This window comes from Athene noctua, chromosome Z, assembly GCF_965140245.1.
Source record: "Athene noctua chromosome Z, bAthNoc1.hap1.1, whole genome shotgun sequence".
In the NCBI taxonomy this organism is placed as follows: Eukaryota; Metazoa; Chordata; class Aves; order Strigiformes; family Strigidae; genus Athene; species Athene noctua.
The window spans coordinates 50,716,808-50,741,894 of NC_134077.1; the positions used below are offsets into that span (position 1 = coordinate 50,716,808).

The 25,087-nt window shown below is 38.8% G+C and overlaps 1 protein-coding gene and 1 long non-coding RNA gene across 2 annotated transcripts in view; one reads left to right on the forward strand and one right to left on the reverse strand.

Annotated features, from left to right (window-relative positions):
• Positions 1-254: 254 nt before the first annotated feature.
• On the reverse strand, positions 255-2,139 carry LOC141973906 (uncharacterized). The gene is made up of 3 exons (XR_012635621.1): positions 2,035-2,139; positions 1,419-1,526; positions 255-887 (listed from the first exon to the last, which is right to left on the reverse strand). It is a non-coding gene; the product is annotated as an uncharacterized LOC141973906 (long non-coding RNA).
• A 2,389-nt stretch (positions 2,140-4,528) lies between these two features.
• Positions 4,529-25,087, forward strand: part of MFSD14B (major facilitator superfamily domain containing 14B) — a 38,679-nt gene continuing 18,120 nt past the window's right edge. The window contains exons 1-6 of the mRNA XM_074931351.1: positions 4,529-4,877; positions 16,547-16,642; positions 20,075-20,137; positions 21,963-22,090; positions 22,955-23,069; positions 24,783-25,001. Of these exons, the coding sequence (XP_074787452.1) occupies positions 4,671-4,877; positions 16,547-16,642; positions 20,075-20,137; positions 21,963-22,090; positions 22,955-23,069; positions 24,783-25,001 (828 nt within the window). The 5' untranslated portion in view covers positions 4,529-4,670. The remainder of the gene's footprint in view (positions 4,878-16,546; positions 16,643-20,074; positions 20,138-21,962; positions 22,091-22,954; positions 23,070-24,782; positions 25,002-25,087) is intronic.

Here is a 25,087-nt window from a genome sequence, read left to right on the forward strand (position 1 = left end):
CATGTAAATAAGCCCAGGAAAGCCCACCCTTTTCCTCACCTTGTATGCAAATGAGCCAACGTATTTAAGGAACAGCAAGCCATAGCACCGTGTGCACCCACCACAGTCTCAACAAGATCAGGAACTGGGCCAGAAGACATGGCTGGAACTAAGGGTGGTGATCCAGATCTCTCCTTGTCTGGATCCAATGTCAGGGGAGGTTTCGATACAATCCCAAGAGCAAGATTAAGACACAAACGAGGTCAAATGCCGTACACCCAAAATAGGTTTTTATTATTAAAAAAGTGAAGAGAGCTAGCATTAGGACAGAATAGAAAGAAAAGACAGAAATAAAGCAAGGATTCTGGATAGGACTGCAAGAATAGTCACCACCATGGATCCAGTGGCATCCCCTTGGTCCTCAGTCTTCAGTTCTTCGGTGGTGGGCACACACGGATCTGGCTTTGATGGCGGATGCACACAGATCTGGCTTTGATGGTAAAGGCACACAGATCAGGCTTCGATGGTAGATGCACAAAGAGCAAGATTTTCTGCTGCCTGTTAAAGTTCATCACCAGCTGATCTGCTCACCTTTAGTTTCTTTTTCTCTGGTCCAACAGGTTTTGTTGCATCTGGCTGCAAGGCAGGACTGTTTGCCTCTTGTCAGTTCATCAGCAATGCATGCATGGGGTCTGGCCTACACAATGGAGCCACAAACGGCTCCAGGATGGGGCCAGCTCAGCACACCTCTGCCCCTGCGAGGCTTGTCCGAAGAGTCCGGACAATGCAACCGCCAAGAAGTGGAGAGTGCATCCTTCAATACACTCCTGTTGCTCTGGGCAGCATCCCCCAGACCAATCCACAGGCCGCAGCAGCTTCTCTTGGAGGTTTGCACAGACACAATCAAGCTTTGAGACAGACATAGGACATTTCAGTCTCTCACACTCCTCCACTTCTATTTTTCTATCTTTCTATATCTCTTTCCCTCTTTTATATGTTACAAACCATTCGGCCCTTTATAAAATAACAGGGTTTACTATCCACTGTTGAAAACAGTTTACAAAGCTTTGAGGTCTAATTAGCTTTTAAAAGGTTTAACCGGCTTCTGTTAAAATAAGCTTTTGCCATTAATAAATTTTTCAATCGACTGTTCAGTGTTAACATCACCTTAATTTAGCCCAAGGTTATCTCAACTATCAGAGTGAGTTGTCCAGGACAGCCCTCTCTGCCAGTAATTACCCCACCTATCGAGAGATGTGGTTTCTGTTCCAAAGACAGAGTCTAAAGGCTGCCAAGACTTGAGCCTTAAAATAAAAGAGCTGATATGCAGAGCTACACCAAACTTCCACCTATCCTGCTTCTGAGACATTAGTGTATGCTTAAAGAAAGAGTGGAAAATATAAGCAATATCAGTGGTCTCTTCCAATGAACTCACTGACCTTTGCGCACCCAGCAGCTTGGGGACTTTCTGTTGCGTAATGGAGTTTTTATTCCACAGATTTGTGTAATTGCCTTTTAAACCGCTTGTACTTTTGAGCCAAAGTATCCTGTGAAAACAAGTTCCATGGTTTAATGACAATTTGACTGGAAAAACACTTGCTTCTGTTGGTTTTAAACTTGTTACCTAATCATTCCATTTAGTGCCTATGATACCGGAAAGCCGGTTGAAGAAAAACTCTCTAAGACTCAGAATCAGACCTTTAGAAAGCAGGCATTCTTTATCGCAGCGCTGGGTGCACGGGGGATTGCTCCTGCACAAGCGTGCACACAAAGCCCCTTAGATTTACCACTTACATGCAGGTACCTTATACGTATTCATAGAATTGCACAGCACAAACATACATGTTTACTATTAAGGTGTGGCTAGTCCAAAAAACTTTATCAGCAGTTTTAAAACAATCATGTCACTCTTGTGCCTGTGCATCGCCTCCTGGTGGTGATCTTCGGGGGTCTTCAGGAGGAAGGCCAGTAGTCTTCCTTGTCACCTTTTCCCCAATTTCGAAATCGCCAGCCCCTAAAATCCAGACCCCTCTGACTAAATCCTTCGTTGCCCACCTTAACTCGAGTGTGATGTCTGTTATCTTCTGTTGCCAGGGCCTGGGCCTAATCCTTTGGGTCATACAATGCACATTATCTTCTGTCGCCATGGTTCCACATCTTCTGTCCTTGGAGACTTTATGTTTATGTGTGTTTCTTTCTTTGTTCCTACAGCTCAGAAACTCTTTAGCTTAAACAGACAACTCTTAGGCCTACTACAACCATCTTACTAGTTATGTACCAAATTTCTTAACATTTCATATATCACCTCCTCTTCCTGCATTATAAGAGAACAGCAAGTAATGATAACAGGATTGTATAATTGATATCGTATCATTCTGTTCCCTCAGTTATCTCTCACATACTCAAGACATTCCATGACTGCTCATCCTGGTCTCCATGTTCTCCTTTTTTTTTGTTTTTGTTAATTACTTCCTTTTTGACATGGGGATGAGAACAGCATAGAGACTTCATGGATTCATGATATGTTGACATAGTGTTTTCAACTTTTTTCTCATGTACTCATTTTCTAATATTATCAGAATTACTGTTTTCCTTTTTAACCACTTCTGAGCATTCAGAAAACTATTTATACAGTTTTTAGTATCTTTTCTGAGTAGAAATAGCTAATTCAGATATCTATAAACCCATTGACTAATTAAAATTATTTTCCCGTAGACGACCTATCTTCATTCATCAACACTTTTGGCTGACATTTTAGCATTCACTAAAGTTCATTATATTCTTATACAGCTCTTTATTTTTTTGATCATGCTGAACAGCATTTTGAAATAATCTTTATATCTTCATTATTAATCCCCCCTCCAGATAGTTTAAACATATTGCTTAGGAATATTCTACAAAGCATAAATCACAGAATTGAGAGGAAATGTACTAGTAATGGCCATTCCTAGACTGAGTACTTATTCCTTCATTTTGTTTCCAGTTATTTGGTTAACAAGTTCTTACTAAATATTATATTCCTAGCTCAGCATGTGAACAAAACCTTTCCAACTTCAAATTGTGTATGGTACAAGGACATAAAGACATAAAATTACTAGTAGCTGTCTATTGAGTCTGAATCAACAGCCATGAAAGTTGACAGAAGACTTTCTACTGATCTGTATGTGAACTGGATTAAATACTTAAGTGCTATATGTAAACATTTTAACACTGAACTTTTGAAAATATAATGACTTCAAGTGATACTTTTACATGAACCTGATGTGGTAGCCAGAAGTCTGTCCACCAACAAAAGCTGATATATTAAGCTTATAAATTCATACCTTTCTAACTGATGAATCGGTTTAAATTTAAAAAAAAAAAAAAAAAACAAACAAACAACTCAGTATTTTGAAGCCTGTTTATTAAAAAAAAAAACCCAAACACCTAAAACTGTAAGGGATTAAGTCTCTTACTTTTCAAGTCAACTGAGAACCAGACAAGTCTTCAAAGGAGCAAAAATATTACTATATTTCATAGTGGTGACTACTTTTGAAGAAATGAAAGGTTTTGTAAGGTTTCTAGGCTACCAGAACAAAAAAAGTGGAAGGGAAGCATGACATTCTACATATAATTGGCTTGGGCTGGCTAGGAAAAACTGATTTTAAAGAATATGTGTTGATTTACTCATTCCTATGTAATAAGAAATAGAATCTTGCATATCTTAGTTCACAGTATCCAACATTCCTCTTAAAATGCTGGTATTTAATGTAAACAAAACAGAGCTTCAAAAGAAGGTCATATAGAGAAATGCTTTAAGGTTAACAGATGCTACTTCCTAAAAGCAAATGTCTGTTAAATTGTTGTATAACATACTATAGAAGATAAATTTCACAACGTGATGTATTGAGCAAGTGTATAGGTTGTTATACACTGGCACAGCAAATAGAAGATGGCATTTAAGATTAGTGTTTATCATTATGGAGAACTGGGAAAGTTCTGATCCTGTGAACAGCTTGCTACTTAGGGAGTATCTGAGATACGAGGGAAGACAGTGGCTTGACCGCAGTAACAGATCAAGGTGGAAGAAGTGCCGGCAGGATGAAAGCGTGAGCCATGTACAGCCGCTTGGAGCTCTCTGGCAGTCAGCTTACTCCGGATGGGCCGCTGGTCTGCCGCACTGATTTTTCATGGTCTGTCAGGAGTCACCATCTTTACTTCCAGCACTACATTATCTCGCAATACTCCATTTGCACCCATTTGGTGAACTGAGGAGTAAGCAGTTCTACTTACAGCCGGCTGGTCTTACAGCACTTCAGCGAAGGTGAGCTCTCACACCTGCCACACGGCGAAGGGCTCCGGGGCTCAGCAGGGTTTAAGGAAGCCACACGGGACGCCCGCTTGGAACGCTCACTTTCCCGGAGGGCAGCCGGGAGCCGTCACCGGGAGTGCCCCGGCGGGCGGGGCGGGCGGCGGGGCCTCCGCCGGTAACGGCCCATCCGCGCGCGCCTCCGCTCGAACCCGCCGCGGGACGGGCAGCAGTTCCGCGGGGGCAGGGTGGGGTCGCGCGGTCACGTGGGCCCAGCGGCGGCGCCCCGCCCAGGCAGCGCGGCGGCGAAGGCGGCCGCTGTAGGCGCGGGCCGCCGCCCCCAGCCCGCTCCGTACCCGCTGATCCCCCGGCCCGGCCTCTCTGGGAAGATGGTGGGAGCGAGATGAGCCCGGAGCCGGAGCCGCCGCTAGCCCCGGCCCCGGAGAAAGAGGAGGAGGAGGAGGAGGAGGAGGAGGAGGAGGCGGCGGCGGCGGCGGCGGCGGCGGTAGTAGTGCCGCCGCCGCCGCCGAGTGAGGGCGGCGGCGCCAGGCGTGGAGACTGCATCATGCTGGTGAAGAGGGTCGGCCCAAAGTCGGGCGGCGGCAGCGCGGTGAGTGCGGGGCGGGGCTGGGAGCGCCGGTCTCTGCGAGGGGCGGGGGTGTGCGGGCGCTGTCGGGCCTGGGGGCACCGCCGCGGTGCTGACCGGGCCGGGCCGGGTGGCCCATGGCGGCCGCTGCCCGCTCCGCCGCCGCGCCCCGCACAGCGTCCCGCGAGTGGCCCCGCGGCCCTCGAGCTTTCTGGAAGTTGGGACGCGGCGGGGTGCCGTGCTTCACCAGCCAGAGCCGGCGGCACCTCGGGCCGAGCCGGGCCGGGCCGGACCGGACCGGCTCTGGCCTTCCCGCCGGGCGCACTGCCTCGTCTCTGCCAGCCCCGGGACATAAGTTACTCGTTCATCCCGGGCCGAGGCGACACCTGTAAGCAGGGGGTTGTAAATAAGTTTTTTTTAAAAATACATAAATCCGAGGTGCTTGGACGTAAAGCTTAGTTTTCCTTGGAATTCTAGGCAGTGCCCCTTGGTGAACCGAAACCGCTATCGTGCAGTTTTAGTAGTTTTACTGCGCTTTCTGTTTCGTTTCTTACCACTATGTTAAGCATTAAGATGCCCTTGTGCGAATAAAAGGAGCTGTAAAGGAGTGGCCTGTGCGCTCACTTGAAGGCATCTCTGGGAAAGTTGTAAGTGTGACAGTGGTGTGTAATTACTTCCCAGCAGAAACTACTTTTGAGTGGCTTAAGCCTTTCCCTTTATACGTGCATGCTTGCAAGATGCCTTAAAAACAGATGACACTCCCTGAGCTTTCAGCAGTAGGTGGGAACTGGTAACTTGTTTCAGGCAGGTTCGTCCCAGATGAGACGTTATAACCCATCCTATTTTGTTGGTGGTGAGCCCGGAACATAAGATGGAAGTAGAGGAACCGAAAGGAGCACACAAAGTGACATTGTTATTGACGGTTTTTGAAGGAGTACAGATAAAAAAACTAGAAGTCTTGCCACGATAAATCTCTTTTGGCAAGTTGAAATCATGTAAATTGTATTTGTAACCTGACTTACTAACTATTAATATTTCTTAGAGTATATTAATCTTTGGGTGTTCCTGAATAATATATTTAATATTAGTTTACTCACAAAATTGGATATGCTGAAAGCACTGCTTATGCAAGAAGTTTATAACGTTAAGTTTGTGTCAGGGAGCCGACATCTGCTACATGTGTCACCAACCCTCCCACAGATAAGCATATTAGAGAGAGGATAGTTTACTGTTTTATGTTAATATGAAGTGAATGAACTTGTAATATCTTTGAGTGTTAATAATGTAGAATTAATGTGATATCATGCATGGCGCTTAAAAATGTAAAAAAATAATCTTGAAAACATCTGTTTGATATCAGTAGGTTCTTTGTCCCTTATACTTATCAGATACCAGTGTTAAGGTACTTTTAGAATGTGATTAACCCAGGGAAGATGTAAAAAAATGTTCTGTGGAATTAATTAGTGAAGTTATTTTATGTAAGTTAATTCTGAAGTGACTGCTTCATACTTCTTGTAACTGATCTCTTCTGTATACGAGCCTTTCAGTTCTCTTTTAGAAATGGTTATGTCTTCCAAAAAGCAGATTGGACTCCTTCAAGAAGCGCCACTCATGTCTGCTGTGTAGTGTATTTGCTCTTCTAGGGTTCTGTACAGCAGCTCCCATTTACAACTAGATATATATGATGCAGTAACCCGTTTGGAAGTCAGAACAGGAAGGTAACTTTAGAAGAAGTTTGTTAAATTTTTAGTTAAAAAATGTAAGCTTTCAATTCTATCCGCACGGATGTTGTGGTGAAAGAAATAAAATATGTCATTATATAGAAGAAAAACAGACTAATTTAAATGAACAGGCAGTAGTAAATTGAGGGTATGGGTAGAGAAATAAAATTCAAAACTTTGGTTACTTTTGAAGAAGAGTACAACTCAAATGGAAAATAAATCTGTAATTGAAAAAGGTGCTAACCGTTTTTTTAATAATATTAATAGAGGGAATGTGTGTTGAAGTTGGATCAAGAATTAAAATAATGCTTTTGAGTACTTCAAATATTCTGTTTTATGAGTTTGAAAATTTAGATTCTGAATGACAAGGTTCTTAATATATGAAATTATCTCAGTTTTTGCTTCCTGGGTGTTTTTTTTACCCCTCCCTCCTAGTTGTGCCCTTAAGGAACTTGGTGTTCTCATAATACATCTCCTACAAGAAAGACAGACATGAGGCTCTAGCCTTATCTTCTGTACATTGGTATAGCAGTAATACAATTACACTTATATCAGCTTAGGGTGTCCTTCACAATTCCTGACTGAACAGGCTGTTTCCTACTTTGTTATTGCAGTTCCTGCACCTTCCTGTGATTCTCATGTGGCTGTCATATTGCTAGAACTCTTTCTGCCTAGGCTTTATTGAAAGAGTTTATTCAGACTTAAATCAGGGACCAGATCATGGCTTTAGATATAATCACAGAGCTCTCTTTGATATCAGTGGGAGTGCATCTTTGGCATTTGAAGGTGGAAGCTTGCCTTTTAAAGGCTACTGCTGCTGAAGAAGTGAAATTTTGGTTAGCTGCTGCTTTGGTCTGTGAAGGTTGGTTTAACTTAAATTTTTATTCTGATAATTTTGTTACATCAGGTTGGTAGGACAAAGTAGAAGAGTATGACCTAGTCTATCAGGTTGCTTAAGTCTTTCTACTTCTACCCCTCCAGTTTGGGAGTAACAAGCTTCTGGTTTTTGATTTATCTGTAACTAACTTCACATGTTGAATGCATTGACTTCACTGAAGAACTCAAATGCTGAACAAATGACTCTATGAATTGAATTACTGGCTCAAAACTTATAAGAACAATAGTATGTTTAGCTAAATCCCACTGGAATTAAACCAGTTTCTGTTGGCTGTATCACACCAGTTTCGGTGATCTTCAGCAGTTGAAGTAAATGATGCTGTGGATGTTTTGTTACTGGTTTTGCAGTCTTGATCCACCTGAATTATGAACACGGGTAGTATAAAACTTAGCATGACATTCAGAAGATTCATAACACATACTTAATTTCTATGCAACTTATTGTCAGTGATGCCACACTAATAGCAAAGTACAGTACCGTACTGTCTAAATAAAGTGCTTGTAATGGGAGAAGTCCACACACCTGTGTACCTCTTTGAGAATCAATCATACATTAGCTTCATGTTCTTGGACACTATAAAATGCCTCAGCTATTGTGAAGCTGAAGACCTATGTGTTTTTTAGAAACATAATGAAAGCATTCTGAGGGTTGAAACTGTTCATCTTGGAAGTTCACCAGCCATTATTCATTAAACTGTTTTACACAGCAAAGCACAACTGGTATATACCCCAAAAATTGCAGGTTTTTACCCTTACTGCTAGCATTTTTCTTTTTAATACTTCATAAAAAATATAGGTTAGTGAAACTGAGGCAGCATGATCAAATGTTACGAGACTTTACTGAAGAACCTTCCAGTCCATTAAGCTGTTTCCTTAAATTTCTTGCTTGTAGGATTTTAACTGAATTGCTAGTTGACAGTTTGGATGTGGAGCAGTCCTTTGTGGAGCGCGATTTTTCCTGTTAAATCAGAATAGTTAAGAGATGAACAGTGCTGCCTTTTCAGGGTTGCCAATATAATTCTGAATTTTACCTAGTCTGAACCATTACCAGGAGTGATGAGCTGCTGTCTTTAAAAACAAGTCACTTTTGCTTATACTGATGCTTAGAGGGCACTTTTGCTTTTCTGAGTTTACTGATCCTCCAGGTTCTAGCAATCTGGAAGGTTTTGTGTTCAGAGAGAAGTATGCTAGTCTAGAGCAATAGAACCTTAATGATATAAATAAGACTTGATATTTTAGTATTGAAGATCCAAACTTAACCACTGGGCAATGAGCTTGAGTAATTAATTACCTGTCCCCTGGAGAAGCATATGAATTAACTAAGCAGTCTGTGCTTTTTAGAGGAATTTCTCAGTATCATGCATTTTTCTACATTTTAGGAGGAAAACTTCAGCAATGGATAAATCAGCTTGCAATTTGGTGTAGTAGAATATGCTGGTTATATATCATTTCTGTAAGAAGTAGTTAGACAATACAGTACTGTCTAAAGCTGAGCTTTCAGCATGTGACAGTGTGTATGACGATTGTTCTCTTGGATGCTCTTCCTACTCTTGATGGCCTCAGCCTCAAAGACTGAACCAGAAAGTATATTTTCATGGTTTACACTACTCAGAAGATTTCTGTTTTATAAGCTAGTCCAGTCTAAACTTAAACAAGAATGTGTTTCCAGCAGAAAAAATGATGTGGCAAAACATTTTAGACTCTGGGAGTGAATTATGTTAAGTCTCATACAACTTAAACTTGCTGTCTTGAGTCCTGCTTTACTTATATTCTTGTATTTTAGCATAAGGCATCAGTGACAATTGTTTTCACACCCTTCATGTCATTCCTAGTTTAATAACTCCCAGCTGTATCTTTCTGCAGATGTTTTGACTGCAGCCTGGAGGAGCCTACTTCAGCATTCCTCCATACCTTTGGCAATGTTCTTTGTCCTTCTGTGGACCTCTTTCACTTGCGCTTCTGTAAAATAGACTGTTCAACAATGTGTATTGCTTGAAGCTTGTGAACAAAACAAGTCATGAGTTAAGAGGGAGGATCTGTACATAAATCTGATAAAAATGGTTAGAACACCAGTAGAAGAGGGTTAGCAAGAAAGGCACATCACATGTTTATGCAGTAGTATAATGAAAATCTTTTTTCTAATGGGGTGTATCTTTGCATATAGTTTTGTAAACCACTGCTGAATGCTGAATTGGTGTCCTTCATGGAACTGTTTTCTCCAGGACCACATTCCTAAGTAGTAGTCATACGATATGTGGAATTAAAATTGTTTTTTCATGTTTGCATGGTTTATTTTATCTACATTAATTTTACTGTGCAATTTAATTTGTTTTACTGATTCCATCAACTTCTGAAAGTGAGGGCAATGGTGAAAGACATTTCTAATGTGAATTGTGTTTTGTCATCAGTGAACTTTGTCACTTTGCTTTCACCTTTTTGCCAGCTCAGTTATGAGTGTGTTGAACTACATAGGCCTTGGATGGAGCACTGGGACTCATCTGATAACTTCCCTCTGCTGTGAAAATTGATTGTTTTGTGTGTGGGGTTTTTTTAATGTATCCTGTTTCTTTTCTACTTTTTTTTTTCCCCTAAACTTCTTAATTCCCCTGAAAAGTTTGTACCCTTTTCTGCTTTAAGCTCCTTTGCTGAGGGTCTTTTGAGTATGTGTACTTGTATTTTCAGAAGACTTATTAACTTGATGTCCCTTATCCATACATGTTCTTTTGAGAACTGCAGGGATTTTTTTAAGGCAGAATTATTCTTTAAAAAATCTGCACGGGCTGTTGCATTTTGAATGAGTTGTGGTTCTGGTACTCTAGACTTGTGGAATATGATTTAGCCTAGCTTTTTCTTGAGAGAGCGTGTCATGATCTTAATGTCCAGATATAGGTCTCCTTAAGGTATTTCTTTTGCAACTGAAATACAGATTTGGTCAATGTATAAAATTAATTAATTATGATTTATATTGTAGCTCACAAAGCACATCTAAAATGTTAAAGGCTGTGCTGGACTGAAAAGAACTCTTGTGTTCAGTGTATTTTTGCACTGCATACATGTGGGTTCGTCCACAATCACTTGGTGATAGCTTCATGTGACAGGCAGCTAGGGTCTTCAGAGTACTTTTGGCACTGGAGTGAATTCTTGCCAGTTCCAGCAAATGGGGCATTTGTGGGGAACAGTTGGAATTAAGGTGGTTCCTAAATAGTTCTGTTTGAAAAGTAAAGACAATAAAAGGTAAATATGCAATATGCCTAGGGAGCTACCTCGGTAATATGTGTGGAGAAAAGAGCATCCATAACATAGTGAGATGTATCGGTGGTGTAATATACTTGTGCTAGAATTACCTAAAATGATTAAATAGTGATGTAGTGAAGCATATCAGCAAAATTTTGCATTTGAAATGGTTGAATTTTGGGGGGAAACAAAGAAAATATCGGTGAAGATAAATGTGGAAAGGAAATGCAGAGTCTGAATGTTCCATATGTGGAAGCATGTTTCTCAAGGTTTTACTGATTCTGTTATTTGTTTTCTTGAAAACATGAGAGTTTACATAGTGGAGTTCAGTGCAGGTGGTTGTGTAAAAAAAATGTAGCCGTTAATTTTTGTGAGGGGAAAATGTTTCTGCAGACACTTTTTTTTAGAAAGAAAATAAGAAAACTTTTCATACTAATGCACTTGAGTGTTATACTATAGAGGGACAGTAGGTGCTGTTTGCGAAGTTGTCTCTGTGCTGGAAGTAGAACAAGCAACTGTCAAGCTCTCTTAAGAGTCTCTGATGCTCTGTGGGAAAGAATTTAACAGAGGAGGGTGTGGGGGTAGAAGGGCAAGTTCCTGTGATTGTCTGTTAGAATTTCAATTTGAGTTTTTTACTTACCTGAGAGATAACAGGATTATTTGACTGGAAAGGTACTTCAAGGAGATATCTTCCTCTTCAGGGCAGGATCAGCTGTGAGGCCTGAGCAGGTTGCCTAGGGCTTTTCCAGTTAGGTATTGAAACCCTTTGGATGAAGAATGGGTATCCGGCTCTGTGGGTATTTGAGCTCAGAGAGCAACCAAGGACCATGCAGCCACTCACTGCCCCCTTCCCCTCCAGCACTGGGAAGGGTAAAGTAAAGCAACAGGCTCAGGAATCGAGATAAGTATAGGGAGGGGTGGTCCACACTTTATAGTCACAGGTAAAAGACAGACTAGTTAGGTGAAGAAAAAAAGAACATATATTTAATACAGACACTAACAACAGCACTTAACAGACAGAGTGGGACAGTGGGAAGCATTACCACATCGTAAAAACACCTTCCCCCCACCACTCCCTTCTTCCTGAGCTCAGCTTTGCTCCTGATACCTCTACCTCCTCTCCCCCAGCAGCACAGGGGGCAGGAAATGGGGGTGTGTGGTCAGTGCTGCTGCTTCTTCCACATCAGATTGGGGCAGGGGGTGGCACTTTTCGCAATGTTCCCATTTCACAGGAGACAGTTCTCCACAAACTCTGACATGAGCCCCTCCAATGGGCTGCAGTGTTTTCCTAGCTGTTTTGGCATGGATCACCCCTGTGTGTTGCAATCCTCCCAGTGCTGAACTACAGCAGCGGGGGCTTCTTCCCACAGGGTCCTGGCCTTCTTTGGGTGCAGTCACATGTTCTGTCATGGGGGCCTCCCACAGGCATCAAATTGACATCTGGTTCACCGTAGACCCACATGAGTGGCAGGGGGGGCAGCCCTGCTATCTCACCATGGGATACAGGGGAGTTTCTGCTCTGGCTCACCTCCCCCCTTCCTCCTTTATTTCACTGACCTTGGTATTTGCACAGATGTTCTCCTCTCAGCTCCTCAATTACAGCTCATCCTTCCAGGTTCCCCGTCCTAAATACATTACCACAAATATGCTGCCACCATAGCTAGCTGTCCTGGCCTTGGTGCAAAGGTGGGTCTGATTTTTGGATCCAGGGGAGCTTTGAGAAGCTTCTCACAGGGGCCACTGCTGTAGTCCCCTCCCCTGATACTAAAAACCACTGCCACTCACAGAAGAAGAAGGCGGTGGGCTCTGCTGCTTCACCTTCTTGGGAGGAAAAAAGAATGCTGTTAGTTATGCAGGTGAGTCTTTTTCTTAATCTACCTAGCAGGTCTGTCTGGACCTCAGCGAAATGTAAAAGGTTTGGAAAGGCGCTATGGAGGACTTCAGAATTTGAACAGTGAGAAGTGCTTTTGCTCTGAAATAAGCACCTTGCTTAAGAGAAATAAACAGTTAATCATGTTTGAAATCGGATGTTAAGGTGCTTTTGCGGCCATTCAAGCAATTTTAATTGTTAAATTACAGATTTGAATTAACAGGTAAATAGTTACCTAAAAGTTGTGTGAATAAAAGAATACTGTCAATTCTAGCTTGCTCTGAAGAGCTGGGACTGGCTATCAAATTGCCTTTTGCTATGAAATATTTTACGTTGAATGGTACTAGCTGTCCATCAAAATGTCCAAGTTTAGGTATGCTTACTGATATTTTATTGCATTTTTTCCCCCCCTTTTCTATGAGCAATTCCTCGCCAGCTGGATTTATGATCTTGATGTCTCCTCATGGGTTTATTAATGTTCAACAGCTGTGTTCTCGTAAAAAAAAAAAAAAAAAAAAAAGTTTGTATTGCATCCCAAGAGTTCTCCCTGTTGTCTTCAGACTAATTTTTGGGTTTATGCTGCCTCCAATAAAGGCAGAAGAAATATGGTTTTTAGAATTGGGTATGGGCAAAAAGAAGCATAAAAGGAGCAGAAGTTTAAAACTGGAAAAATGGTAGAACTTTTGTTAGAACTTTTAGGACTTTGGATTTTATAATGACGGCCGTAAACTTTTATTGTTAAGTATTTGAGATTACGTAATTTTAGCTCATTATTCATTATGCAAGTATAGTAGCTTGACCACCAGCTGCATTTGAACAAGTCATAATGTTCATACATAGTTTCTCAGCCCATACACTGTGCTGTTATGTGAAGAAGGTCTGAGTGGATAGAAAACAAGCCCGTAACAGATTTTAAGACTTTCCTGAGGGCACTTAATTTTTAACATTAACACTTTAAAATTTGGGGGCAAGGGATGGTGAAAGCAGCTTGTATGTTGACCATATCTGTGCTATTTCTGAAATTCTGTTTAAATCTTTTTAAACCATAAACAATTCAGTAGGTTGTCCCCATATTGTCTAGTTCAAGAAACCTAAACCACTTTGTGCTTCAAGTCTATAACCATTTTTTGCATGTGTCTCAAGTTCATGCTTTATGTAAATTTCATGGAGTTGTATTCTGTTGCAAAGTATTTTCTCAATATATAAATGAGCCACACCCATTACTTCTGGGGTAGCTGCGTCTTAAAAGCAAGTGTGAAGTATTTTTAGAAAGTTCTTTAATTTCAGAATAAGTAAAGAGTTACTGTTGCGCTTTTATCAGTGGTCCAGACTGTGGACGTGATCATAAGCTATTTTTTTTTCTTGAAAATAACTTGATGCTTGATTAAAAATTGAAAGCTCTTGTGATAAGAGTTTTTAGGACCTACAGAAAAGATGGGCATCCAGGAGTAACTGTCTGCATTGGTCCATTTGACAATGTCAGTGAATTTTCCTGTTTGCATGATTTTAGTTTCCTGATACAGCTATTTGCACAAGTGTTCTTGAATTAATCTAGACATTAGGGCTCTGTAAAGAAAGCTGAAAATCATCAACTACAGCCTGTGTGGATCATAGATCAGTAGCTATTAGTATATCTGATGTGGAATGTTTGATTTCATTTTGACAGATGCATGTTCCTTTTAGGATTTAAATTCTACTTTTCCACATTATGTCTTGAATCCCAAAGGCTGTAGAGATTTCTGTTTTTTTAGGAGTTTGGTGCAACTGTCTGTAAGCTGCATGATACTATCACAAACAATTTTCAGACTATTTTAATCTCCAGGAAGTACTCATTTAGGCACAGTACAGCAAAAATACTTTTCTTTCACAGAATTTTTTAAAAGACTTCTGAGGAAGAAACCATGTATGTCTTTTTGAGTATGTATGTACATCATCTTTCTGGTAAACCATGTAAATCTTAAATTTGCATTATTGAAAAAAAACCAACCAAAAACCACTCCAAAAGTTCATTTTTAGTGGCATTAGAACTGTTTGCTGAATGCAGACCAGAGGCTTTTGGTCCAGAAACATGTTTAGTGATATAGAGATGGGGGAGAGATAAAGGCAGGAGAAAGGCTGGGCAGTCCTTTACTTACTCTCTACTGTAAAATTTGCCTTTTCAAGAGGAAACTACTGTGGAAGGTTCTTCAGACTTCAGTGTAATCTGTGTAAAGTGCTAGTCTGACTGACATACGTCTTGGCAAAAAAGGTTCTTTAAATTGTTATCCTATTACGTTTTGTGGAAGTACTTGCAGACTTCTTACATGAGGCGTATTTTTTCCCCCCTGTAAACTTTGGAGTCTTTGCTATTTAGGGATTAAAAATCGTATGGTAACCTATGGAGAAATGTTAATGCTTGCAAGTCATCAGCCTCCCAGAGACCATCTTTGATTTATGATATTACCATATCATTTCCCAGGAGAAAGAACTGCTTTCTTTAAATCCTCAAGCTTTCAAACAAGTTGCAATATAGAAAACAGTTTGAATCTTATTACCTAGAAAAAGTGCTCTCTGGGTTACTTTTTGTTTGCTGCTACAGGTTTTGATAGACTCTGATAGATTAAAAAAAATTGTTAGAGATCTGGGCACTTAGACTGTCCAGGCAGTAGGGATTTCTTTAAAAATCTGTACTGTAGGCAGTTAGTTTAAATGAATTTTGTAATAACAAGTGTTTTCTAAATGTATAATTCCTACCAATCTAGATGAAAGGTACTGAGCAGGGGAGAATCACCAAATGCATCTCTGCTATACCTTCATTGTAGTCTGTCTTCTTGGGTTCAGTGGGAGAGCCTTGGTTTAATGTTCTCCTTACTCTCTACTTGCTTAAATGACACAGAGTGGTTGATATTTGTCACTAGATGATGTCTCTTTAATTGAATCCTGCATTATTGGATTGCTCAATGTGCAAGAGAAGTGTGTTTTTAAGTTTTGGGTAAACTTCAGGTATGTATGGGAGTACCAGATGAGAGCACTGTACTGCTCCTTTCTAAGAAATGCTAGTCCTGTGGGAGCATAACGGCTTTGTGTTGGCTAGAAACTGAAAAACTGAAAAACAATCTTCTACAGGACAAGTGTTAGGGGAAATTGAATGAGTAATTATAGAACCCAAAACCTTTGTAAAACAGTTACTATGGCAAGTGGCACACAAAAATGAAAGAAAAGCAGCAGTGCAGCAGTTCTGGTTAAATCTGCTTTACCCAAGGGTTCTTCCTGGTTCGTCTAAATAAAAAGGTGCCAGATCTCTCGTCTGGGATCCAGTCCTTGAGCCTTGTATGCTAGCAGTTTCACAGCATCATGAGCACTTCCATCATTTGCTAATTCTTCCTCGGATTACTTGTTGACCAACAGAAGAGCTTCTGGGTCTCTAGTCTATGGGCTCACGCAAGAATGAAATCAGTTGGTCGGTAGCCAACAGAAAGCAGTTGTACAGATGACATAAGATGCCCCTTCCTTTCTCATACTTTGACAGTTTCAAATACAAAAATGATGCTCTTCCGATTATGTACATTGTCATAGTTCTGTTGTAATAGTGATGTGAGCTTCACAAAATAGATCTGTCTCGTTGTCACTTGTGGATGTAGTGGGGAGAGTTACACTGTTACACTGCTGTGGAAGGGTTGTGAATAGTGCTCAAGGGGAGGAAGCCTAAAGGCATGTTGGAGGTGAGAGCAGTATAGGCCACTCTGAGGAATGTGCAAAAATAGCTCTCTTCATTCAGCAAGAGTTTGAGGGAACAAACTTCAGAAAGTTCCCTGGAGTTCTTTAGTCATTTTGTAATAATTATTCTCCACCCTTGTTAGGCTGCTTATTCCCAGGGGATTGGTAGTAGGTCATCCTGGAAGCTGGTTATGCTCAAAACATGTTTGTAAAAGATCTTTGCACATGTAATGAATTGGATGTGTACAACCACTGCCTGTGTTTTTCTTTCTTAGCAACAAGGTATTGGTCGGCCAAGCGTTTACCATGTAGTGGTGGTCATATTTCTAGAATTCTTTGCCTGGGGGCTCTTGACAACTCCGATGCTAACGGTAAGTATTACTGTCTGCTGTCATCTTGGCAGTAATGACAAAAGTTAATTTGCTAATTCCTAGGGATTGGGGTTTTATTTTGTTTCACACTGTCTGCTTACCTCAATAACTGAATTCCAGGAGTCTTAACATTCAGCACTGCACAATAGTAGTATACTCCAGCTGAGATCTGGACTGCAGAAAGACCAAAAGACAGTGAAAAATAAATTATCAAAGTGCTGTACTAATATTTTAACTTTTATTTACCTTTTAGAGTAAAAGAGACCTTACATCGGTTTAGTGTATTGATGAAAGTCTCTCTGAAAATTCTGGGGTTTTTTAGGTCTTAATCGTTCAATTCATCTCCGAGTCATAACAATTGAATAAACTATGCATGCCATAGTCAACTTTGTACATGACTGAGCTGGCTGTTTTGCTAAGTAAAGCAAAGTAAAATAATAAGAGGTAAAGTAGTAAAATATAAAGGCTTTCATGGAAGAAATGGGTTTTATAAGTATTTAATCTGTTCTGGAATACATTTATATTCCAGATTAATGGATAATTTGAGTGTTTGGTAATAAAATAGGAAGCCTTTCATCTGAAGATATATATCTTATTCATTGAAATCAGGCCTGCCTGAGAGAAGTCATCAAAGATCTAATAGTCCAGTTTTTCATCAAATAATACACGCGAGCTCTCTGAGTACATGATGAGCAAGGTTTTTGTGAGATTGAAAGACCTTGGAGTTAATTATTTCCCTTCCTCAAGCTCCATATAAAATGATCTGCAGAACTCTTGAACAGTGTTTGTTCCTAAAGACAATCACCGATCCTTCTAATGTAGCTTCATAATAAAAAAGTCCGTATAAACAGTTAACAGATTTCCATAAAGTAGATGTCTCACTAAATGACCATCCTGTTCTGATGTCTTGCCAGTGTCAAAAAATGGAAATATGGGGAAGCTTGCTGGCTGGTCTTTCTTGGTGTTTTTTTTTGTTTGTTTGTTTGTGTTTTTTTTCCTTTTTTTTTTTTTTTTTTTACCCAAAATGCTCAACTCTGGTTGCCCAAGCTTCGCACTTCTTACTTAAAGGGGTAATGTGCAAATAGTAATTCTTACAGTCTTGAAAAAAACCCCACTTAAATAAAACTATACATTAGGTGGGTTCTTAAACAGTTCCTCAAAAGTATTCCAATTGAAATAGTTCTGTAAGATTTTTTACTGTTAGTCACATGCAGCTGGAATGTTAATTCTCTTGTAATTAGTATTTATGTTGTATTGTGTCTGATGAGAGTGTTATGAAATGCTTCTTATGTAAAGCTAAATTCTTTAACTGAAGTATGTGGGTTCAGTACAGGTGTGGTCTTCAATGTCTTGTATTTTGAATGTTGTGTTCCTTGGTCTTGAATACTTAGGCTGTTGCATCGGACTGAAAACTAAAAGCACTGAGTTACATATAACAACTTTATACAGGTGTAAATGACTACTGTGTTCTTGGGCATGTTCATCTTTATTTCTAATCAGCTCTGCACACACTGAAAGGATGCTGGGTTTTTAAAATAATTTCAAATCTAGTTTGATACTTTGTTTTAGTCTTGTAATGCACTTGTGGTAATTTACCTTGGCCTGTTGATCAGCCAGCAGTACTGGAAGTCATGCTGAGCTTTCTTATGAGCTAGGTTCAGCCTCTGAATTGCCAACTGCCCCTCTTGCTCAAGCAGGTTTGTCTGGTAGAAAAGATGAAAGTGGAAATGTGATCAAAGCTCATGATCACTCAGATTTTTTTGTGGTTGTGTTGTGTTTCTCCAGGTCATTGTCAACATTCAATCAGATAAAAATGTTGTGTTGTTTATTATCAAAAGGAATTGTATGTATTTTGTGTTAGCTGAGCTTTAAATAAGTTCATTTTTTAGATTACCTTTTCACTACTTTTGGCATCTGCCAGCAAAGCTGTAGTGTTTGTTACATGACACTACACTTAGAGAAAAAAGATTTAAAGCCTTTTATATGGCACACAAAGGCCATTTTGTTCACAGACTGCCCAAAGTTTATGCTCATTACTCTTACTATGGACTTGGAAGCCAATATTAGTAAATCATCATAAAAATATTAATCCCTAAATGGCATATTCTGTCTTCAATATAATCTTTTTTGAAGATGGAAATATTTCTGTCAGTAGAACTTGAGTAAGACAGCTGCCTCTTCCAGCTTGTCAACTTGCATTTCTCTTGTCTAGAAAGTAACAGAAATTAATCTTGAAAGCTTCAAACAATGTCAGGTGTGGTTGCCTACCAGGAAAAGTATTGGAAAACACGTTACAGAAAGATTAAATAGATTTGACTCTGTGAACTTCCTGCTTGTTTGCCCTTTTTTTGGACTTGAAAGACATCTGCTTTTAGATCTCTAATTTGAATGCTGACTTTCTTTTTCCATTCATATCATAAAATCAGCGGTCAAATTGCAAAATTGTTTTAAATACCTAAACAGAAGATAACACCTGAAGGAAAAAAATTGTAAATAAGCAGAATTATCTGACCAGTAGTTAACATGGGAACAGCTACCTTTATTAAACGCATAATTTGAGAAACTCGGTAATCCTTGAAAAATTATGTTGATTGTTTTCAGTGACCCTAAAGTATTGTTTTTCTTCAGGCTAGTGGCTTTCTCAACATTCACAAAAATAATTTTTGTAGTTATTGGCACTTATCTATACATGAAAACAGTAAATTAATTTGAAGTGTGTGCATGTGACCATTGCAATAACTTTTAAAATCAACACAGTAGCACCTGTGAGGCCTTTTAACTCTCTTGCATATTTATGGTAAATCTGTTTAGTATAGATTAACATGCTTGCCCTTGAATTAGGGTTGCTGGTAAAGCACCTTAAATGAATTCATAGCTGTACTTAAAGGATATATTAAACACTCAGAACTGTTGCTAGTATTTATAAACATCTACTTTTCATTGGAAGTGTTTTAACTGACTACTGAATATCTCCAATTTGTTCAGAAACAGTTTGCATAGTGTCTTTTGGGGTAGTTGTGAATATAATGCTGTTTTTTTCTTGATAGAGTAAGTTAGCTGAATATCACTTTCACTTCTAATCAGTACAATGATTGAATCAACCTTTTGAAGAAATTATCTAGCTCAAATTCTATGATTTGTACCACCTGGAGGTGCTTTCTTCTTACATTGATCACCTTTCTGAGCAAAGTACTCTAAATCAAACTCTGGGCAGTACAGTGTGGTCTGTGTCAGCAAAGGAATTTATGCCAATAAATTGATATTAAACCTTGTGATATTGTCTTGTGAAGACAAATAAGAGTGTAATTCTAGGATAAGATACTTTTTTACAAGACCCAGTAGAGCTATCCTGTTTTACAAATCAGACTTAGTCTCTGAGTCAACATTTCACCTGTCTCTCCTGATTCAAGTAATGCTTTTTTTCCCCATCAGGTTTTACATGAAACATTTTCTCATCATACATTTTTAATGAATGGTCTTATTCAAGGTGTTAAGGTAAGATTTTTTTAAAGAACAAACTTCTGACCTAAATATTCTCTGTGTTCCTGTATACTAATTTGTATCTCCTGCATTTTACATAAGAACATAGAAAACAATGAGAATGTAATTAATTCTTAAACCATTTTTTTTATTTTAATGGTTGTGGTTTTGGGCTCAGTTCAAATTTTACTGCTAAATGGCAGCATCTTGAAACAAGTGGAATATTTCCCAGAAGTTTAAATTCCCATCATTTGAATAGGTACCACTTGTAGCTATTGTAATCTTAGTAAGGATCCTTCTGAGAATGAAGCTAGCTTTTTAATGTCTGCTTCCGAATGTTAGATGATTTATATCAAAAGCAGATTGATGCAGCCATGATGATAACACTGAGATAAAAAATGAAGCACTTAAACACCGTGATTTTGTCCACGATGTGATATAAAAGCTAATTTTCAGCAGGGTTGTTTATTCCCCTCTGCCCCACTCTTTTTTAATCAGTTTTTGAGTATTCTGTGGTGGTCAAGATATTCAAGGCAGTTTGTAGCTTGCTCATACTACTGCATTCATACACTGGTCCTGCTGGATTGTTGCCACAAAAAAAGCTTCCAGAATTTCTCTAGGATAACTAAAACTTGAAAATTTCTCTGCCAACTGTCATACTGAGAGGTTTCAAAGCACTTAGTGTAATTTCTCTCTAACTCAGAAATTATTTAGCTTTGTATTCTGTAACAAATCTAAAAAGTTGCTTTTAGCTCTAAGAATGTGACTTGGGATGGACTTGCTGTCTTGGTATCTTTAATGGTGGATTTGCACAGCACCCATGCACTGTGGAAGCTGGGGTGTCTCAAACTGAAAAAGGAAGTTAAATTTGAATTGTTCTTTTAGAAAAACAGCTTTCATGTTCCCCTTGGTGTTTTCTTTCAACTCTGTTCGTTCATAGTGCAGTGTAACTATGGATATCACTTAAAAGTAGTGAATGAAGGGTTCCCTATGTATTTTCTACAGACCATATCTATAGAAAAGCACATTAATATCATGGTCTAAATGCATGTATTGCTCTAAGAGGTGTAATAAACAGGGGAGCATAGACCAGAGCGAGGCTGGACTTCATTGTGCATTATTTTAAGTGCTGTTTATGAGACATCAGAAGTGTTTGGGGTGACAGCAAAACATGTTCATATTCTACTGAAATGTGACTCGAATGAGCAAAAACATTAATTTCAACTGAGTAAGGCATCTAGCTTTCCTAGGATCCGGTGGTGTGGCTTTATGTGGCTTTGTAGCTTTTGCTCTCAGTTTACTTACTGAAATCATTGGAGTCAGACTTGTTAGGATTTGACAGAATAGTGATTTAATACAGTAGTCTACACATATGTTAAACTTGAAGGTGACTATATTTGAATATCAGAGGTTAGCTAAGGTCAGCTGAAGTAGACTTCCAGTGTATTGAGGTCCTTACAGAACCATGTATTTACTAATGATTGGATTTATGGCAGAGTTGAATTGATGAGAGAACGATATACTAATTAGGAGGAGGATGTGTCTGTCTGGAGGTTTTGCAGTTAACAAACCTGTGAAAGGCTTTGCTTATTTTAATTATTTTTTAAATTCTTTTTTAATTCTTTATTTTTTTAATGGTCTCAGGTTTAATAGATTTGAAACAAAACATCAGAATCACAGAAAAAAATAGACTAGAAGAAATTGTGTACAATTTCACCTATCTATTATTTTGTGTTTAATTTCAAATCAAATTAGAACTTTAGCCCCTTTTTATATTGTGGTTAAAGTGAAACTTGGAAATAAAAATTGAGACATATTAATTGTTTTTATTCTGTCACAGGGTTTTTTGTCCTTTCTCAGTGCTCCACTGATAGGTGCTCTATCAGATGCATGGGGAAGAAAATCTTTTCTTCTTCTTACAGTTTTCTTCACCTGTGCCCCAATTCCCTTAATGAGAATAAGCCCATGGTAAGTGGTACCAACTGTAGTAGCAAGTTTGTCAGTACAGCAGAAATTGAATCACAGTAGTCCAGGGAAGTGGGAGAGGGACAATAAGACAAGAGGAAAGCCACTTTCCTTTCAAGATGTCATTGAATTATTTGGAGGTTTTCTGTTTAAAATGGGTTAAAACTGTGTATCTTAAAAGTAGAAATTATGGAATATGATTTAGTTACTGTATTCACGCAAGTATAACAGTAATTGAAATAGTTTGACATTGTTTTAAGCTCAGCTGTTAATTTTTCTTTTCCCCTGAGGACTGGCAATGCTGTAATAAACATTTTTAAAGCTAAATGAACTTTAGAATTTATTGACTACTGAAAAGTGTAATTGCTGCAAATGAGATCTTTAGCTGTTTGATTAGGCGACTTTGACATCTTAACTGAGTGGAATTGACTTGGTTTCAGTTTCTTTTACATTTGTTCTGAAATTTAAGAGGATGACAGAAGAACTTCGTGTACATTCAGTGCATTCAGAATTCACCATCTGAAGCATTATATATGATAGTTTATTCCTTAACTGGTTTGAGAAACTGATTACTAAGATAGTTCCTTTTTTGTAACTTAAACTTGTTTCAGCTTTGAGAGTGTGAAAATGTGTGGGTATCATGTCCTGAAGGTGCTGAAGCTTCTTTTAGGCTGATGTAGAATAAACAGTAGAATGAAAATGCTGTTTTCCAGTGTTGAAGTGAGACTGCACAGTCATTTCCATTAAAGCTCTATGTTAGTTCTTGAGGAACACTTGTCATAGCTTAAACACAAACTTGCTTGATTAGTAAGAGAAAAGCAAGAGGTCTTAGCTTAAACTTTCTAATTGTTGCTTTTAAATCATTAGGTGGTACTTCGCTATGATTTCGGTATCTGGAATCTTTTCTGTTACCTTTTCTGTAATATTTGCCTATGTAGCTGATATAACACAAGAACATGAAAGAATTACAGCCTATGGACTGGTAAGATACGCTAAACTTGAAGAAAAGGTCAGAGTATGACCTTTGTATTGAATTTGTGTTTTGATGCAGAGATTGTTTCCTGATTAATGATGTTGATAGAGAAAGGAATGAACCATGCATCAAGGCACTGTGTTAGAGTTTGGGAAATCTAGACTTTTTACTGATGCACAGACTGCTCAGTGCTCATTGGAATAGAGTAAGAATTTTTACTTTACTTGCACAGAGGACGTGTATAACAAAACATGTTTTAAGTTTAAACATGTTAAAAGCAATGCAAGTTATTTAAAAATTGATCTGGCAATATCTTCCCATGACCTGTAAATTGTACTTTGTGATGTTTATGTGATTTCTTTTTAATACAGAATGGCTTTTGCTATAGTCAAAACAGTCAGGAAGGGCAAAAATGCATAATGCAGTATTTTTAGTAATTTGGTCATGACCTTTCTGAATTAGCAAGAGGGAAACAGTACAAACTAACCTTTCCTGTAATATAATTCCTGCTTAGTTTGATTTCCTGGATATCTATATTGGTTTAGGTTTTGGAGGCCCATTGGTATATACTGTTAGACTTTGAACGTCATTTATCCTTTCATTCTTTGTGCATCTGTTTTCACTATACAGATATTCATGGACTTGATTTTTGACTGACTGTACTGTACTTCGAGCTCTTAAAGTTTCCTCAGATGTTGATTTAACAGTTAAGAAAACAAAGGACTTGGTTCTCTTGAACCAAACTTGTGTGTATTGTAGCAGAGCACAGAACAGGTTAAGAAGTCCTGGATTTCCCATTTTATTTCTTCTGCCTGTAAAGAGGACCATAAGTATGTTTGCAACATGTATTTTCCTGCCTTCATTTTTTTGTTAAACATCTTGATCTAAAATTCTGTAAAGCGGTAGACAAAACTGCAGTTATTTTGTTAAGGTCTGTATCTCTTTCTAGTCAGTTTGTTACACTTTTTCCTTAGGATTTTTTTTCTAGCTTGGTATAAAGCTACATTTCTAGCTCATGTTCTTATTCTATAAAATAGTTACGCAGAGCGTTTTTGCTTTGGGGACTGGAAAAAGAGTAGTAATTAAAATATCCAAACAAACTAGCTTTATTCTAACCTGATGATTTTTGTAGTGAAATTTAACTACAGTACTTGATTTTTCAACATGTTCTGCTGTACGTGAATACAGTAAGTGATCTGTTAGTAGCTGCAAGTCATGACAATGTAGTATTAAGCGATACAGTTATTGTTGAAGTTTTTGTCATAGTTAATGATTTCCTAGTTTGCTGTGCTATCCAGTGGTAGCTGTTGTGTTCAAAATGCAAACTGTTACAAAGGCATTATGTATTACTCTATATTACCTGGTGCTGAGGCTCAGGTTCACGAGGCAGGCATTTAAATATGTTGACAACTTTTTGAGTGCAATCTAATCAAATTGGAAAACAAAAAATGGTTTCCTTCGTGCCAAACTTGCTCTTTCCCTGCAAATCCTGTCTTTTATGGTGGGCTTTGGAGGAGGTTGGAGAAACTTTAGTTGGACCTGTATTTACTATCATAAGTGATTTTTTTAAAAAAAAGAAAATTAATTTAACTTAAGTATTGACTGGTGTTTTTTTAAAACCATACTTCTGTGGAGGGGTGGTGGTGTTGAGCAAGTTACTTCATTTTTCTTCAGTGGCAAAATAACCACTTCGACAAGTTTGTAAACTGTTCTTGTGCATAGGTGTCTGCCACCTTTGCAGCAAGTTTGGTAACTAGTCCTGCCATTGGAGCATACCTGTCTGCCAGCTACGGAGACAACCTTGTCATACTAGTGGCCACACTGGTGGCTGTGGTGGACATCTGCTTCATCCTGCTAGCTGTACCAGAATCTCTGCCAGAAAAAATGAGACCTGCTTCATGGGGAACTTCAATATCATGGGAGCAAGCAGACCCTTTTGCAGTAAGATGTACTTCAATAAGTAATAAATAATGGATGATTAACTAATAAGTAATTGCATTTTGTAAGCTTGAAAAATCTTTAATCTT